A 17,226-nucleotide genomic window follows, 5' to 3' on the forward strand; every position below is an offset into this window, starting at 1 on the left:
ATTATGATAGGAAGTGATGGAGGCCATAGGGAAGGTGATCAGCAGCTAGGGGCTGGGCTGGCAGAAAAAGAGTGACAATATGCCCCTGGCTCATGACAGAGAGTCCAAAATGTCTTTGTGTGTTCCAGGCCACCTAGATGCAATGGCTGGGTGGAGTCTGATGACGGGTTGGGGCTGTGTCACACTGGGCTAGACACTGTGTGACACAGACATATGGACCGGGCAGGGTTTGCGTCTCCGGAAATGATGCACCTTTTTTGCTCATAAAAATAATGAAATTGCTTGGCCTAAAAAGCTGCTCCCTGGCTAATGGAGCCTCCCTTTTGATAGCTAGCCATGCCTCATCAGCTTTTTGCTATGTTCTTGAGTTAACCTCTTGCGCCCACTGGGGCCTCAGTGCAGCATCTAGATAAGAGAGTTTCTCAGAAGAGGCAGATCAGAGTTGGGCCAAGAAAGAGCAAGGTGTTTTTGCTGCCTCCTCGGCTTCTGCTCTGTGAGATCAGGTTCCTACTGTCTTCTCTGCTTCACCCCGTATCCTTCTCTGTTGCCTGCTCTTGTCTGTCTGCACCCATTTCTGTCCCTGCATCACGTCTTTGCCATCATCATCACCACTTGCCTCTATCTCGGCTGGGCTCCTATCTCCAGAGGGACCCCAGCTCCAGCTTTTCAGCCCTGCTCTGTCCCTCTTGGGCTCAGCCATCTGGGTTCTCTTACAGCCAGACATAGCAACCCCCACCCCACCCCACCTCCACACACTGACATTCCAGTAAGCCCGGTTCGTGGTGGTCCAAAATCAGCACTTTGTCTTGTAGAGTTGCCACAGATAGGTAAAGGCTGGTGGGCGGCTCCCTCTCATTGGGTCTCACGGGGCCCCATGCCTGCCCGCCTACCCTCTTCCTATTTGTGGCAGCTTCAAATGTAGTGCCTTCCTGTCATCTCTCACACTCACCGGGGCCCCAACCAGAGCAGCTGGCTGCCTGCCCCACCTCCTTGCATCTTCCAGAGCGAACTTATGCAGAGCCAGGTGAAGAGCCTCATGCCAGCAGGTGAAGAGCCTCTGCTGGGTAGGGTTGGGAGGAGTCGGGGAAGAGAAAAGGGAGACTGGGGTTTGGAAGGCTGAGATACTCGAGTGAATGGACCAGGGGCACTTGAGAAGGAGGGATGTGTGGCTACTGAGGAGAATGGGAAGGAACCTTGGGACACTCGCTGAGCTGAGGTGGTCCCTGTGCTATGTGGCCCTCAGTGAAATAAGGCAGAGAAGCAGAGTCCCAAGTAAGCAACAGCCGAGGAATCAGGGCATCTTCCCATCAGGCCAGTCAGGAGACCCAGAGGGTTCTTGGCCTACTCTCTCAGGCTGTCCCTAGGGAGGGAGCTAAGTCTGGCCCAGCTTCTTCAGCTGCCCAGAAAAGCTGTGTGGATGATCGAGGATGCAGGGGCACCCCTTGGTGGGAAGGTTGTGGTTGGCAGTCATGGAGGCAGAAGTCCCTCCCAGCACGGAAGGAAGCAGATTCTCAATTCCTGGTGTCCTCCAGAAAATCTGGAATGTTCCTTCAGGTCTCTGAGTATACTTGGAAGTAACATCCATGAGAAACTTCCTCTCTCTCTTCTCCCCTGGGGATGAGGATAAGGCCAACTCTGCTTCTCACCTCTGATTGTCTCCATTCAGTCTTCTGACACCTAGCAAGAGAGCATCACTGGCCTCTAAATGTCAGTACTGACTCCTTCACACATCAGCCTGTCCAACCCTCATGTTTTGCAGATAGAGAAACTGAGGTCAAGAGGGGCAGTGACTGGCTCAAAGTCACATGGTGATTTAGTGGAGGGGTCGGCTCTAGGAGCCAGGCTCCTATTTGGAGGTCCTTCACTGCCCACTTATGACCAACCTGTCTTCCCAGGTAGTAAGGGCATAAAGTGGGAATCTGCTCCAGAACGACATTGCCGCCACAAGGCTAAGCCTCTGGGGAGTATAGGGAGCTCTCTGTCCTCCAGCTTGGATTCACAGCTCTGCCAAGGCGACCAGGTAAGGAAGGATTCCAGACTACTTATGGAAGGGAGAGGATGTCAGGATGAAGTGGGGGAAAATCGGAAGGGACCAGATTCCCATCATTCCTTGGTCCTCAGCATCCCTACCCCACCCAGCACATCGAGGGGATGTGCCCTTGAGGTGCCAGAGACCCTCTCCCATGTCCCAGGGGCCAGACTCTTCCTCCAGGGCATCAGAAGGGATAAAGCCTGCCTGCTGGATACTTGGCTGTCTGGCCACAGCCTGGGCCTTCGAGGGAGGGGAACTCAGGGCCATCTTTGGGGGTTTACAGTCTTTGATGAGGATTTTCTCTAAGTTCATCTTGGCTCCATTCAAAACACAGTTGATGGTCTGAGACACAGTGAGGCCAGGGCGGTCAGGAAGGGAAGGTGGAAGAGGGAACAGGGCTCAGGAGAGAGAATAAGGCCAGAACCCCTGGAGAGTAGGAGGGCATACTGGGGTGGGCATCAAAGTGCCCCAGGAAAGAAATTTTCAGATGAGGGATGGGAAGCCCTTTGAGCAGCAGACGTGGTGGAAGGCAGCTCTTAGCTTCTCCTCTCCTTTTATTATTATTATTATTATTATTATTATTATTATTATTATTTTAAAAGATGTTATTTATTTATTTATTTATTTATTTATTTATTTATTTGACACAGAGGTAGAGCCAGAGAGCATAAGCAGGGGGCAGGGGCAGAGAGAGAAGGAGAAGCAGGCTCCCCACTGAGCAGGGAGCCTGACACGGGGCTCGATCCCAGGACCCTGGGATCATGTCCCGAGCCAAAGGCAGATGCCTAACTGACTGAGCCACCCAGGCACCCTTCTCTTCTCCTTTGGGAAACCAAACAAAAGCTGGGACCATCCCAGGGACACAGATGTCCCAGCTCCCCACCTCAAGCCCCTTGCCTCCTGCCTTCCAGGTCTTCTCAGCTTGCAGGCCACTCTCTGACACAGTGGATGCCCGTGGCTCATCCTGTGCCAGCTGGCTGTGCCCCTCACCCCTGGCACCAGCCAGGTCTGCCTTGCTGACCTGTTGCCAAGGCCTGGACCTATACCTGTGCACCCTACAGCCCACACCATTGGGCACAGCCGGGCAGAGTCTCAGAAGTGATGTCTTGAGCACAAGTAAGCCCAGGGCAGAGGGCTGTACCTTGATGGAGGTGGGAAGTGGGAGGCGGGAGAGGACTCTTAAGTTTCAGGACAAGATAGTGAGGGGACCCAGTGCCACTGGTGAGGACAGTGTCTCAGGCACACTTTACTTCCATGTTTAGGCCTGGAGTCTTGGTTTTGGCAGTGCGGGGGTGGGGGGGAGAGGGAGGTTTCAGGGTGACACCTGAGCCAGAGGAGATGGAGAGTGGCTTTCTCAGGCAGGGAGATCTGGAGTAGGTACGGTCAAAGTCCTGGGGATTGAGGATGGGGCTTTGTCTGCCTAGAATGTTTGAGCTAGAGGGTTCTTTTTTTTTTTTTTTAAGATTTTATTTATTTATTCATGAGAGACACACAGAGGCAGAGACATAGGCATAGGGAGAAGCAGGCTCCATGCAAGGATCCTGATGTGGGACTCGATCCTGGGACTCCGGGATCACGCCCTGAGCCAAAGACAGACACTCAACCGCTGAGCCACCTAGGCGTCCCTAGGTGACTCTGACTGGGAGCCAGAGAGCTGAGGGTGGAGTCCTGGTTCTGCTCCTTCTGGATCTGTGACTTCAGGCACATCACTGAGGCCAGTTTCTTCTTCCATGAGAGTAGGATCCCGCTATACCTATATTCTAGGTCTGTTTGGTAGTAATGCACTATCTCATTACACACCTGTGACCTCCTGGAGGGCAGGAGCTTTGCTGCTATGTCCCTCATTTACCCAGCACAGAGCACAGAGTGAAGCAGTTCAGTGAGGTTGGCTCAGTGAATAAATGAGAATCCAAGCAGACAACCTACTTCATGGCATTTTTTTTCTTTTTAGTATTTCACTTTACATCCCTCCTAGCTTATCTCTAGCCTCCCTGGCTGTTGCATCTCAGTCTCCCTTGCTAGTTCTTCTCTACTTACCTCCAAAATATCTCTATGCTCTGGACCTCCTTCTCCAGAGCCTTCTTCCCTCCCCTCTCCCACTTTAGTCTCCTCTCTCCTCTTCTTGCCCTCCTCTTTGCTCTCCTCTGCTTCATGGAGAGTAGCACTTTTTTTGTTTTTGTTTTGTTTTGTTTTTTAGATTTTATTTATTTATTCATGAGAGACACACACACAGAGAGAGAGAGAGGCATAGACACAGGCAGAGGGAGAAGCAGGCTCTCTGCAGGGAGCCCAATGTGGGACTCATCCTGGGTCTCCAGGATCACGCCTGGGCCGAAGGCAGGTGCCAAACCGCTGAGCCACCCAGGGATCCCCTGTTTTTGTTTTTTAAGATTTTATTTATTTATTTATTTATTTTTTTAAATTTTTATTTATTTATGATAGTCACAGAGAGAGAGAGAGAGAGGCAGAGACACAGGCAGAGGGAGAAGCAGGCTCCATGCACTGGGAGCCCGATGTGGGATTCGATCCCGGGTCTCCAGGATCGCGCCCTGGGCCAAAGGCAGGCGCCAAACCGCTGCGCCACCCAGGGATCCCTAAGATTTTATTTATTATTCATGATAGTCACACACAGAGAGGCAGAGACACAGGCAGCAGGAGAAGCAGGCTCCTTACAGAGAGCCCAATATGGGACTCAATCCCAGGACCCCAGGATCACTCCCTGAGCCAAAGGTAGACGCTCGACTGCTGAGCCACCCAGGCATCCCAAGTAGCACGATTTGATAGAACTTCCTGCAATTAGGGATACCATCTATGCTTGTGCTGTTTGCTACCTTGCCTACTGAGCCTTTTAAATGTGGCTGGTACGATGAATACCCACCATTTGCTTTGACGTGGATGGACCTGGAGGGTGTTATGCTGAGTGAAGTCAGTCCATCAGAGAAGGACAATCATCACATGGTTTCACTCATACGGAATATAAGAAATAGTGAAAGGGATTAAAGGGGAAAGGAGAGAAAATGAGTGGGAAAAATTAGAGAGGGAGACAAATCATGAGAGACTCCTAACTGTGGGAAACGAACAAGGGGTTGTGGAAGGGGAGGTGGGCGGGGGGGGCGGTAACTGGGTGACGGGCACTGATGGGGGCACTTGACGGGATGAGCACTGGGTGTTATACCATATGTTGGCAACTTGAATTTAAAGAAAATATTTTAAATATTAAAAGTGCCATAAAAAAGAATAAACTACAAGTGCTAGGAAAAAAAATGTGGCTGGTATGAGTGAGGAACTGAATTTTTTATTGTACTTATTTTAATTAGTTGAAATGTGATCACATGTCAAGTGACTATTTTGGACACTGCCGATCTGGCTCAGGTGGTCTCATTAGGCAGGGCCCCTGGCACCCAAAGGTGTATCTTCAGCTTGGATCTCTCCTTTAAACTCCAAACCATGGGATCCCTGGGTGGCGCAGCGGTTTGGCGCCTGCCTTTGGCCCAGGGCGCGATCCTGGAGACCCGGGATCGAATCCCACATCAGGCTCCCGGTGCATGGAGCCTGCTTCTCCCTCCGCCTGTGTCTCTGCCTCTCTCTCTCTGTGACTATCATAAATAAATAAAAAAATTTAAAAAAAAATTTTAAACTCCAAACCAAATCACCAAACAAACTCCAAACCAATTCATCCACCTGCCCACTTGACTTCACCTAGATGTCTAATAAGCTTCTTGAATAGTTTTCTTTTTTTTTAATATTTTATTTATTTAAGAGAGAGAAACAGAGATATCGAGAGAGAGCTCGAACGGGGCAGGAGAGGGAGAAGCAGGCTCCCTGCCGCTCTGGGGCTCCATCCCAGGACCTGGGATCATGACCTGAGCCAAAGGCAGACTGAGCCACTGAGGCGTCCTTGAATAGTTTTCTCTGTCTAAAATTTTTGAGCGCTGCATAAACACTAGCAGCTTTTGTCGGCAAGCGCAGACCAGGAAGGCTCAGAGAGGGGAAACACCTGTCCAGTCATCCAGCAGGCTTGCAGGCTAGAGGGCTCCCCCACCCCGGGGCGGGCCAGGTTGGATGGGGAGCAGAACCTTCCCCCAGGCTGCAGCACCCTGACCGCCCTGACCATCTTTCTTTTCCTGCTCAGAGCACCAGCCACCAGGGCCGAAGGCCGGCTCCATTGATGATGAGAAACTCAAGGCCAAGTACCCTGCGAGCAGGGACAAGAGGGAACGCGGGCAGAAAAGAGCTGGCGAGGGGGCCCTCTGCTCATCCTTCTCTCCTCCCAGCGGCTCTTCCCCGACCCCCTGCTGGAACAGAAAGAGCCCCAGCCCTTTAGCAGTCTGCCCCTGCCCTCTGCCCACTCCCATCTCCAAAGAGCTCCCATTCTGCCTCCACCCCATCTCTCCTGCATATCCACTTCTGCTTCCTCCTTACCCCTGCACCTATGGGGCCCTACCTTCTGTCCAATGTCCCCCCCTCCTCATGCTGCCCTCAGGCTCCTCCTACCCCACCATGGCTGTGCCCAGTTTGCTGATGAAAGTCAATGAGCCCGGGCACCCCACTGCCCAGAGGGACATCCCGTATCCTTACCCAGGAGCCTCCCCAGCCTCTGGCCAAATCCAGCCTTCCCAGGCCAGGAATCGAGATCCTGGAGCTGCCAGGACCTACTCCCCAGGGCCAAAGAGCACTGGCAGGGTGGCTGCAGCCAGGCGGGCCCCAGCAGGCTCCCGGCCGGGCACCACAGCGCTGCCTTACCTGCTGAAGAAGGAGAACGGAAAAACCCTGTACGAGTGCAACGTGTGCAGCAAGAACTTCGGGCAGCTTTCCAACCTCAAGGTATCTGCCTCCCAGGCCCCCGCTGCTCCCCTCAGTGTCCTTCCATGATCCCCTCCTAAGCTGAGTTCAGAATCAAGGACCTTAAAGCCACAGCAACTCCTGGGCAACCTCTAGGCTGTGATCTGGGATGGTTCCTTTGGCCCCTCACTGTCATGTTTGCAGAGAGGAGACACAGGATAGGATGGCCTCCGAACTCCTCCCCACTCTAAGAGACTGTCTAGGAGAGCTCTCATTTCAGTCAAAAATGGGGCAGCCAAGGGAAGGGTTTCCCCAAGCTCACTTTGGCTTAATGGTGAAGTTAGGCCTTGATATTAGCCTCTCGAGGTCTAGCGCAAAGCCCTTTCCTGAACAACTACCTTTCTGGATTCCCGGTCAAGCCTCCTCTGATTTGTTTGTTTGAAGGTCCAGTGTGGGGGGCACCTGGGTGGCTGAGTGGTTGAGCGTTTGCCTTTTGCTCAGGTCATGATCCCGGGATCTCTGGAATCGAGTCCTGCATCAAGTGCCTCGTGGGGAGCCTGCTTCTCCCTCTGCCTGTGTCTCTGCCTCTCTCTGTGTGTCTATCATGAATAAGTAAATGGAATCTTTAAAAGAAGGAGGAGGAGGAGGAGGAGGAGGTCCAGTCGGGGAATGGGTAGATTTTAGTGAGTTTGGGTCACAGACCTGACAATTAGCCTTTTTCACATGGGATCCCACAAAGCAGCATGGCGCTGTTAGTGTCATCATCCACATGGTCCAGTGGGGGCATCGTGGGCACCTCTCTGTGTGGCAGCAGAGAGGGTTCTAGGCCCATGCTGACAACTCTGAAGTTGAGTAAAAGTTATGATTGTTGAGGAACGATTCTTCTAGGTTCTCCAGGGTGTGAGTTCTTAAGCTTCAATGAGATTCAAACCTGGAGCCCTAGGAAACATGCAGATTCTGAGGTCCCAGCCCCAGAGATTTTGATGCAGCTGGTCTGGGGGCAGGGCCTGAGCATCTGCATTTTCCACGTTTCTAGGTGATGCTAATGCTGCTGGTCAGTGGACCAGACTTTTTTTTTTTTTTTTTTTTTTAAGATTATTTATTTGAGAGAGAGAGAGACCAGGGAGGAGGGGCAGAGGTAGAGGGAGAGAGAGTCCCAGCTGACTCTGAGCTAAGCATGGAGCCCAATACAGGGCTCGATCCCATGACCCTGAAATCATGACCTGAGCTGAAACTAAGAGTAGATCACTTAACCAACTGTACCACCCAGGCACCCCTGTGGACCACACTTTGAGCAGCACTGCTCAGGATATATATACATGGACTATACCTTACCTAGCCTTCTGACACTGTCACACCCCCGCCCCCGCTACTGGGCACCAGAAAGAGTGAGGGTATCTTAGGGAATGGAAGAGAGGCGCTGAGGGGAGTGATAGAGTACCCAGGAGATTGAGAAGCCTTGGTGCTCAATAGAGGTCCTGTGGGAGTGTGGGGAGAGATCTGGACAGGATCCCAGGCTCTGCTGGAGGGTTCTGGGCAAGTTGGCAGCATTTCTCCCACATCTTGCTCAGGTCCATCTGCGTGTGCACAGTGGGGAGCGCCCATTCCAATGTGCCCTGTGCCAGAAGAGCTTCACTCAGCTCGCCCACCTGCAGAAGCACCACTTGGTGCATACTGGGGAGCGGCCCTATGAGTGCCTGGTGAGAGCCTCCTTCCCCTCCCCTGTACTCCTGCAGGCTGGTGAGTAGCTCCAGGCCCCTGGAGGGATGGCACCTATAGCCTCCAATCTCCAATCTTCCTGAGCAAGTGGAGACAGGCCTGGGGGCAAGGGTGGAGGTGGGGAGGCAGGTGGAGGTGAAAATGACCCCTGTCAGCTTGGAAAGACCAGAATGCAATATTGGAAGTTACTCCCTGGGCCTGGAGTGAGGACTAAAGATGTACGTCTATGGGAGGAGGCTAATAAAGCTGGGGAGTCCTGGGGAGTGGAGTCCCAGATAAGTAAAAAGCCTAATGTGTGCAAAGTATGCAAACACTACCAATAACATCAGCTTGATGTGAGCTCCTCTCTTTGAAGTCCTGCTACATCCAACAGCAGGGATTTTTCCCTGTTTTACAGAGGCAGACATGAACAAAGCATAGTGGTTCTCTGTCTTCTGGGCTACTTGGCTTCAAATCCCAGCTCTCCCTCCAACTTGTGTGACCTTTGGCTAGTGGCTCTCCTCCTCTGAGCCTCTGCCTTCTCGATGTAATATTGGAATTAGGCTAGCACTTAGTCATGCCTCTCCAGGGTCCTGGGAAAGACTATGTGAGACCAATTCCTGGCATGTGGCAGCTCCCAGTAAATGTTAATTACGCCCACGAAAGCTGTAGGCCCACGCGTAAGGGTCCTGTGTGATGATCTCATTCTGTCCATCATACCTATGAGGTTAGGTATTAATAGTCACATGTTACCAATAAGGAGAGCAAGGCTCAGACAGGAGATGTCACCTATGGAAGGTCACACAGGGAGGAAGAACCAGGATACTAACCCAGATCTACCTGGCTTCAATGTGCCAGACACCGTGGGTCCCAGGGAGAAATCTACAGGGGACAGCTTCCAGGGTCTGTGCTACAGGGAGGCAGTGGTGGTGGTGGTGTGTGTATGTGTGTGGGGTGCCCACAGTGGGGAGGGGAGTAGAGATCCTGAGCCAGCAAGGTGCACAGAGCTGACACCAGTGCCCATTCCCACCAGATGTGCCACAAACGCTTCAGCAACTCCAGCAACCTCAAGACCCACCTGCGCCTGCACTCGGGGGCCCGGCCCTTCCAGTGCAGTGTTTGTCCACGTCGCTTCACCCAGCACGTTCACCTGAAGCTGCATCATCGCCTGCATGTCGCACGGCCTTGTGGCTACCTGTCCCTGGCATCTCTTGCCTGCTTTGCCCGATGGCACCAGGAAGCACTGGATCTTGTGGCACTGCCATCGGAGAGGCAGACGGGTTGGGATTCAGAAAAGGTCAAGGTGTCCTTGGCACCTGGGGAAAAGTAGGGGCAGCCAGCCTGAGCCCTCGTGCCTGGAGAGGAGGCAGGAGCAGAGCAATTAAAGGATTTTCTCTATGGCAAGTTGAGGCCTCCTGAGCTTCAACACTGGAGAGAGAAGTCACTGTGTATTTGTCAGGCCTCACACCTCACCTGGAAGCAGATCAGGGAACACAGCCAGGGAGAGCCTGTGATGCCCACTTATGGGGTGGGCGCTTGCAGCCATCCACATCTAGCTGGGTTTGGGTCCTGCTTCCTTTCTGGGATCTAGTCCTCCAATCTCAGCTTGCCAATGGATAGTCCACCTTCCAGGACTCTGCATGGTGCAGACTATGTTGCCAAGCACTGGGCCCACTGCCCTCTTTCCTGAACAGATGTTCTAGCACCTGCTGGAACACCTCCATGTACATCAGATGTACATCTGATGCTTCCCACCACCTTCTTGTCTCCCAGTTCACAGGAAACTAGTGTGCCTCCTTAGCTGGTACTCCCTGCCATGATCAGGAGGGGTGTGCTCCTCTCTCCGTACATGCTGGGATCTGAGCCGCCTGTGGGGGGTGGAAGGGCAGGAACACAAGGATGTCAATGTCCACTCCTAACCAGGAAACACCATGCTGCCCTGTGTGCCAGGACCATTTACCGCGAGGGCAAAGAGCTAAGGAGGTCCAAGTCTAGGGGAGGGGCAGAGGCCCTACAAGGAGTGTAAACAGGTAAGAACTGGCAAAGAGAACCCAAACGAGGACTCTCCTAATGACCGGCCTCCCTGCAGTCCCAGAGGATCCCCTCAGGTGTGCAAGGTGTTCTGCACCTCTGGACTCCTGGGAGTTAGCATCAGGTGGGAAAGGACACTGCCTGGAAGCAGGAGACCCAGGTTATAATCAGCAGCTATTACTGAACAGTAACAGCGGGCCAGCTTCCAGCAGGGGGCTCCGTTCGCGCCCCGTGGGTTTGAGCGCGGCTTACGGGCGCTGGGCCAGATTCCCGGCGTGTCGTAGGCTCTCCAGGAGCGCGCGCGGGACAGCTGTCACCAGGAGCCCACCGCGTCAGGGCACGGCGGGGGGGCTTTGGCCTCCCCCGGACGTGGGGATCAAGGTCCGGGTGTGAAGCCCACCGCGTCAGCCCTTTGGCCCTGAGCCAGATGCCGAGCACTCGGGCTGAGCCCCACCCGCTCCGCCAGGCCGCGCCCCCTCCCGGTGTTGCCCCGCCCCTGCCTCCTGGGGAGCCCCCGCCTCCGGGCCCCCGCTCGCGGGAGGTTCCTCTCTCCGCGCCCACCTCGTGCACCGCGGGCGTGGGGTCGCCGGCGCGCGGGGCGCCCCTGATGCCTCCCGAGGCCTAGAGAAGTCGCGCGGACCGCGCGGAGAGCACGGCAAGGGCGGGGAGAAGTGGGGCTCAAGCAGGGGGCCCCAGCAGCCCGGGGGCCAGGGCAGCCTCTGGGTCCGTCCCCCGCCCGCAGGGACTGCGGGCGCGGCCGCTGTTTGCTCAAGGGGGCGGGCCGGAGAAGGCGTTTCTCTGCAGGGGAGCGGATCCGGGTGGCCCCCGGGGCCCGCAGCGCCGTTGAGCCTTGGCCTTGCCATGGCCGAGCGGCACGGGGGGCTGGGGGCGCGCCTGGCCCGCCGCTTGGCAAGGCTGGGGCTCTGGAGGGAGCGCCGGGGGAAGCGGACCCCGGAGGAGGCCAGAGCTCGGGATAGGTGAGGGGGATGGCGGAGGGCTGAAGGGGCGCCCCCGGGCCCTGTGTGTGTGTGTGTGTGTGTGTGTGTGTGTGTGTGTGTGTGTGAGAGAGAGAGAGAGAGGGTAGTGGATGTTCAAATAAGCGTGAAGGAGCGTCTCAGAGCATAAAAAAACGTTGTTAGTGTGCTGCGATTTGGGGTATATGTGAACCCGGTCTTTAGAAAGTACCTGTGCTCTTTTAAAACTTTAAAACAACTTTTGCAATTCCCTAAACAAGCAGGCGGCCGGCGGACAAGGATTTCCTCTCTGTAAAGGCAAACGTGGTAGCTCCTCCCGCTCCTGTGGACTTTGATTGTCACATCACAGGCCAGTTTACCTCTAGTCTTCATTCCCTTTGTTGTGAGCATGACAAGCATCTGAGTTGCCTTAGACTGCACTGCATTTGCCCTTAGATGCCACGGGGACGATTTCCCCTGTCATCCCAGATCGTAATAACAATAAAGCTTTGTTTGCCCCTTGCTTCAGTGCCTTACCTGGATTATCTCATTTAATCCTCACAGCAGTTCTCTGAGGCAGGTAGTTGGAGTGATTCACATATGGAGATGGAAGTTCAGAGAGGTGAAGTCACCTGCCCGGTCACACAGCTGGGAAGTGGTGGAGCTGGGTTGGAAGCTTAAGCAGTCTGACTACTCCTGAGCCCTATCCTGAAGCACTGGGCTGCTCTGTTGCCTGGAGACATTTCAGGACTGCCAGCCAGGGGGCCAGAGCACCATCCTAAGCCTAGCTGCCACTGGCCTTGTCACCTTGAACAAATTGCTTCCTCTGTCTGAGCCCATTCACTGGCAACTAATATCCAGGTGGTAGGAAAAAGGCCCTGGATGGCAATGCTGAATGGCTGGGAGGGACATAGTAAAGAGGACCCCAGTGGTTCACAGGCCCTATATCTGAAAAGAGCGTGGAATATGCTCGCAGGCCTGGGGTGTTGTGTATCTAGGTAGTTACCAGGCAATTTGTTCTGATCTTATCATGACACCACTGTCTTCAGCAGCACTGGGAGGGGTGGGGTACCTGAGGACCAGGGCAGAGTGAGAGGAGGGGTTTGTTCTGCTCTCTCACACCAAAGAGAGAGAGAGAGGAGGGGAGGGCCTAGCCACCCTGGAAAGCCTGGAAGCCTGGGTGCCCCTGGGGGTGCCCACACCCTGCCACTGCCCTGCCCGCCCCCACCTGGAAGACATGCCCTCTCCCATTACCAGGTCGGTTGGTTGGGCAGGAACCTGCCCTATAGGCCCAGGTGGTGGCACTGCCCCTCCCTTTCCCCACTTGAGAGGAGGCAGGGTTGGCATGCAGGTGAGTCAGGGGTTGGGAGGACAGGGGAGGGACTGTGCATGCTCATGGGCCAGTGTGATGATACATCCCATGCAGGCAATTGGACTCGGTTCTCATCAGATGTGGGAAAGGGACTCCAGCATTAAGACACAGACCTCTCTGATCCCTGCAGATTCCCTGGGGTTGGGCACAGGGTGCACAGAGGAGGCATTGGAGGCATTCATTAGTGTCGTGATGTCCAACCAGCCCTTGGAATGGGACAGTTCTAGTGTCCTAACTCCAAGGCTCACCAGCTGTGTGACTCCAGGCAAGTTACTTCACCTTTCTGGGCCTCAGTTTCCTTATCTGAAAAATGGGGGCATAGTATCCACCTTCTAGGATTATTGTGAGGCCTGAAGAAGACCACTTGAGCACCATACCGAAGGCTCAGCTTGGCACTGGGAGGGCCTCAGCAAATGGCAAGTCTTTGAATTATTGAGATGCTGTCCTTTTTCTATATTCTGGCCTCGCTACAGACCTAGTCCCCGCTTTTGTCCTAAGTTCATCCCTGTCTCTTTCTCTCTTTTGGAGGAGTAGACAGCTGTGGGAGGGAGCAGAGGGGAGGCTGCTGTGTAGACCCTACCCCACTCCCAAGGGTTCAGGACCTCAGCCTGCCCGTGTGCCCTGAGTGAAGTGGGCGAGGGCCCCAGGGTCCAGTCTGAGGGTGAGAAAGGAGGAGGCTACTTCACTCCTTTCCCTGTGCTTCCTTCCTAGGCCCTGGGGTGGCCAGAGCTGCCCTGACCTGGCCCAGGGCCTGGGCAGCACCAGCAATGTCAGCCTCCAGGTAAGAGTGAATCTGAAGGGGTAGGCCGGGAGGGGGTTTCAGAAGCTCTGGGAGGGGCTGCGCAGGCCCTGAGAACCCTGAGTTCTCTAATCTTCCCTCTGCCACTGATTCACTATGTGCCGTGGGCAGTCCCCCACCTCAGATCACTCCCCCACCTCAGTTTCCCTATCTGCAAAATGGGAACAATGCCACTCATAGCTGTTGTGAGAAAGAAAGTCATGGATGCAGGACCTCCAGCGAGGGGCCTAGATGCTCTGGAAGCCTGAGCTTCCTAATTCCCAGGCCCTCGGGGAAGCCTGAGGGCCAGTTCCCATGCCCAGGAACCCCCTTTCCATACTCCCTCAGCTTGACCTTGTCTCATCTTTGGCCCCCTTTCCCCACTTCCTGGCACAGCACCTCAGGGGTGAAGCTGGACCAGTGGTCTCACTTACTGGCCACAATTCCCCTGTCTTCAGTGGGGACTTGAGCCATGGCTTGAACAGTGACAGGGTGTCCTCCCTTTGGAGGAGCAGAAGGCCTCCTCTGGAGGTGGCTCAAGCAGCCATGTGTCTGCGGTCCTGAATACCATTAGTAATTACTAGCATTTAATTGAGTGCTCATTATGTGCTGGTTACTCTGCACGGCTTATCTCATACTATCTTCACAACACTCCCAGGAAGCAGGTACTGTTATTATCATACCCATTTTACACACTGGGAAGCTGAGATTGTGGCTAGGAAGTAGCAGAGCTGTGATTTGAGCCTGGGTTGCCTCGCTCCAGCCCCCCACGTGAATCACAGTGCCATCCTGTCTCTTGAGGTATTCAGCCCTTGGGGAACAAGAGGCTGTACCTATTTCACAGATGAGTAAATAGAGGTATTTGGGATCCAAGGCCCCTGCTAGGAGGACTTTTGAGCCCAGACCTGACTCCTTCTTTACCAAGGACACAATCCTGCCCCTGAAGATTAGTGGTTTGGGGAGCAGTGTCCATAATGGGTGTGGAATCCCTGGCCCTCTCCCTTCACTCACTCACATGGCCAGGCTGGGCCGCAGGGAAAGAGAGCAGATGGAGGTTAGGTTTGTCCCACTTTCAAGGGAACCCTCTTCCCTGGCTCCCTCACGGCCCATGTACACCTCTATGCCCAGGTACCTCCTCCTGGGTGTGCTTGGGATTCTCATGCTGCGAGGTACTAGGTGTGGGGGCTGGTGGCTGTAAGCTCTCTGGAAGCCTGGAGTGGGCAGAGGCCATAGACATTGTAGCAGGCATGCCCATGCAGTCCCCAACCCCCAGAGAAGTTGCTGCCGAACGGCCAGAGGTCTGTGGATGCCTGGGAAGGTGGCTGTTGGCCTGAGAGTTGGGCCCTCATTGAGTGACTGCAGTCAAGTGGGTGTCCTCTCTGGACCTCACTTCCCTCAGATTAGAAGCAGGAGAGTGAGTTAAATGCTGAGGTCCTTCCCAGAGCTCTGCCCTTTTGTCCAGTTCTCATGACCTTTAGGGCAGCTCTGCTTGATGTCAGAGCTCTGTTCAGCTTCTCCTGTGCCAAGGAGGGCAGTCAAGGGTGTTGAGAGGTGCTTGGAGGGCGAGGAGTGCTGTCACCATTCTCCTGCTTTTGCATTCCCTTAGGCCCAATCCCGCAGCTGCTCGGAATGGGACCTTCAGGCGGGGAGCCGTGGTTCCTGGCTTTGGAAGAGGCGACACACCTCCGGGGAGTCCACTCAACCCCTGGGGCGCCTACAGAGGCCAGCGGTGGGCAGTGCTTCCGACCTGGCCAACTACGCCTCCGTGGGACGGGAGAGCCTGGCACTAGCGGCAGAGCCTGCTGGTGCCAGGTGCCCCTCATGCCCGGTGCCAGCTCCTGAATGTTCGGAGCAAGGAACCCCAGGTCGCACTGGCCTGCAACCCCCGTACACTGCCCCGGAGGTTCCACTGAGGCCTGAGCCACCGGGCAACCTGGAAAACCTGCTGCCCCGCCCAATGTCTTTCCCCGAGGCAGAAGGGGCAAAGGGCGAGCCTGTCACACCGGAGCCAGCCCTGTCAGATCCAGCCCAAATCCTATGCGAGTGTCCCTCTGCCAGGAAGACCCGCTACCACATCACTATCACCCTACAGGGGCACGGGCAGGCACCTGGGGAGGAGGCTGAGGAGCCTAAACCGGCCCGACCAGCTCTCCACCCCTGCGGCCCTGAGGAATCCAGGGGCTGGCAGGAGCCTCCCCAGGGGCCCCGCCCCATCACAGGGTGCCTGACAGACCTGCCCCGGGAGCCCCGGCGGAGAGCCCCACTGCACCAGGAGATCACAGCCCAGTGGCAGGAGCTCCAGGGCCACTGGACGCCCGGGTCCCCACGCGGACGGTGAGTAGGGTCAGTCCCCACGTGGGCCGACAACGAGAGGGGCAACTGGCCTGACTGCCCCCTCTTGGGTCCCTGCCTGGTCTCTGGGCTTTTCCAACCCAAGGCCCATTCATTCAGCTCCCTGGGCGTGAGCTGACTCTGTCCTGACCACCCAGCTCTGCCCTCCTCTCCCTCCCCTCATCTGCAAGCTACCTCCGGGGAACTAATGCCTCTCTCCTTCTCTGTCAACCTGAGGAGGAGGAGGATAGCTTGTCATGGAGGGGAGGAGGAAGGGTCATCTTCTCCTCAGCAATACCCACCACTCCTTGGTTCTGTTTAGGACACCACAGACCCAGCCTGGGGATAGGTGCCCAGCCAAAGTGCTGGGTGTCCTGGGACAAGCTGCTTAACCTTTCTGGGCCTTGAGCTGTTGAATAGATTTGGTAGCTGGAGGTGAAGAGGGAGGAGGTGGTCATGGGACATGCTTTGAACTCCAGGGAATTGGGCCGCTGAAACAGCAGGGATGCTCATTACTAACGCCTCAGTCGCAGCAATAATTACCCCACCTGGCTCTGGGGTGGGGACCACAGACCAGCCTTGAGGTTCCCAAGCCTCAGTTTTCATTTGTGTTAAAATGACTCTCCTGAATCTGTCTGGTAGGCCCAGAGGTAGAAGGGTGGGTCCCTTAAAACTCAGGAGGGCGTGATGTCTCTAGGGCCACCAGGAAGGGGCACTGGGCCTTATACAGGGCCCTGAGAATTCCTGAGGATGATGGTTGTGGCTGTTACTTATGGCTTGTTTTCTAAGCATCATTCTTTTTTCTCTTTTCTTTTTTTAAAGACTTCTTTATTTTAGAGAGGTGTGTGTGTGTGTGTGTGTGTGTGTGTGTGTGTGTGTGCGCGCGCGTGCACACGCGCAGGGGAAAAGCAGAGGGAGAGGGAGAGAGAGAATCTCAAGCAGACTCTGCCCTGAGCGTGGAGCCTGACTTGGGGCTTGATCCTATGACGCTGAGATCATGACCTGAGCCGAAACCCAGAGTCGGGCACTTCAGTGACTATGCCACCCAAGAGCCTCCTAAGCATAGTTCTTTTTAATCCTCAAAAAGCCCTGTGAAGTAGGCCTGATCTTGCTCACTGCCCCCATTGCCATAGGGAAACTAAGGTTCAGGGAGGTCACATCACTTGCCTAAAGTCAACTAAATTGGGAAAGAAGACGTCAGAACTTGAACCTGGAGGCCTGTGGCTCTAACCACTGCTTTCTCCTGCCT

General features: G+C 54.9%; 2 protein-coding genes across 5 annotated transcripts in view; both read left to right on the forward strand.

Moving 5' to 3' along the window:
* Window positions 1-934: 934 nt before the first annotated feature.
* Window positions 935-9,916, forward strand: ZNF683 (zinc finger protein 683). The gene is made up of 6 exons (XM_026014389.2): window positions 935-1,046; window positions 1,896-2,020; window positions 2,944-3,148; window positions 6,165-6,856; window positions 8,386-8,514; window positions 9,546-9,916. The coding sequence occupies exons 1-6, from the start codon at window positions 1,013-1,015 to the stop codon at window positions 9,840-9,842; spliced, it is 1,482 nt and encodes a 493-aa protein (XP_025870174.2). The 5' UTR covers window positions 935-1,012; the 3' UTR covers window positions 9,843-9,916.
* A 573-nt stretch (window positions 9,917-10,489) lies between these two features.
* Window positions 10,490-17,226, forward strand: part of CRYBG2 (crystallin beta-gamma domain containing 2) — a 29,770-nt gene continuing 23,033 nt past the window's right edge. For 3 of the 4 annotated variants that reach the window (XR_012000093.1, XM_072750675.1, XM_072750676.1), the window contains exons 1-3: window positions 11,314-11,520; window positions 13,580-13,649; window positions 15,253-15,980. Coding sequence is in view for 3 of the 4 variants with exons in the window: in XM_072750675.1 (XP_072606776.1) it covers window positions 11,405-11,520; window positions 13,580-13,649; window positions 15,253-15,980 (914 nt within the window). In the remaining variant the exon portion in view is untranslated. Of the gene's footprint in view, window positions 10,543-11,313; window positions 11,521-13,579; window positions 13,650-15,252; window positions 15,981-17,226 lie in introns of those variants that run through there. The other variant, XM_072750677.1, reaches the window with a different exon arrangement.

This window comes from Vulpes vulpes, chromosome 2, assembly GCF_048418805.1.
Source record: "Vulpes vulpes isolate BD-2025 chromosome 2, VulVul3, whole genome shotgun sequence".
Lineage (NCBI taxonomy): Eukaryota > Metazoa > Chordata > Mammalia > Carnivora > Canidae > Vulpes > Vulpes vulpes.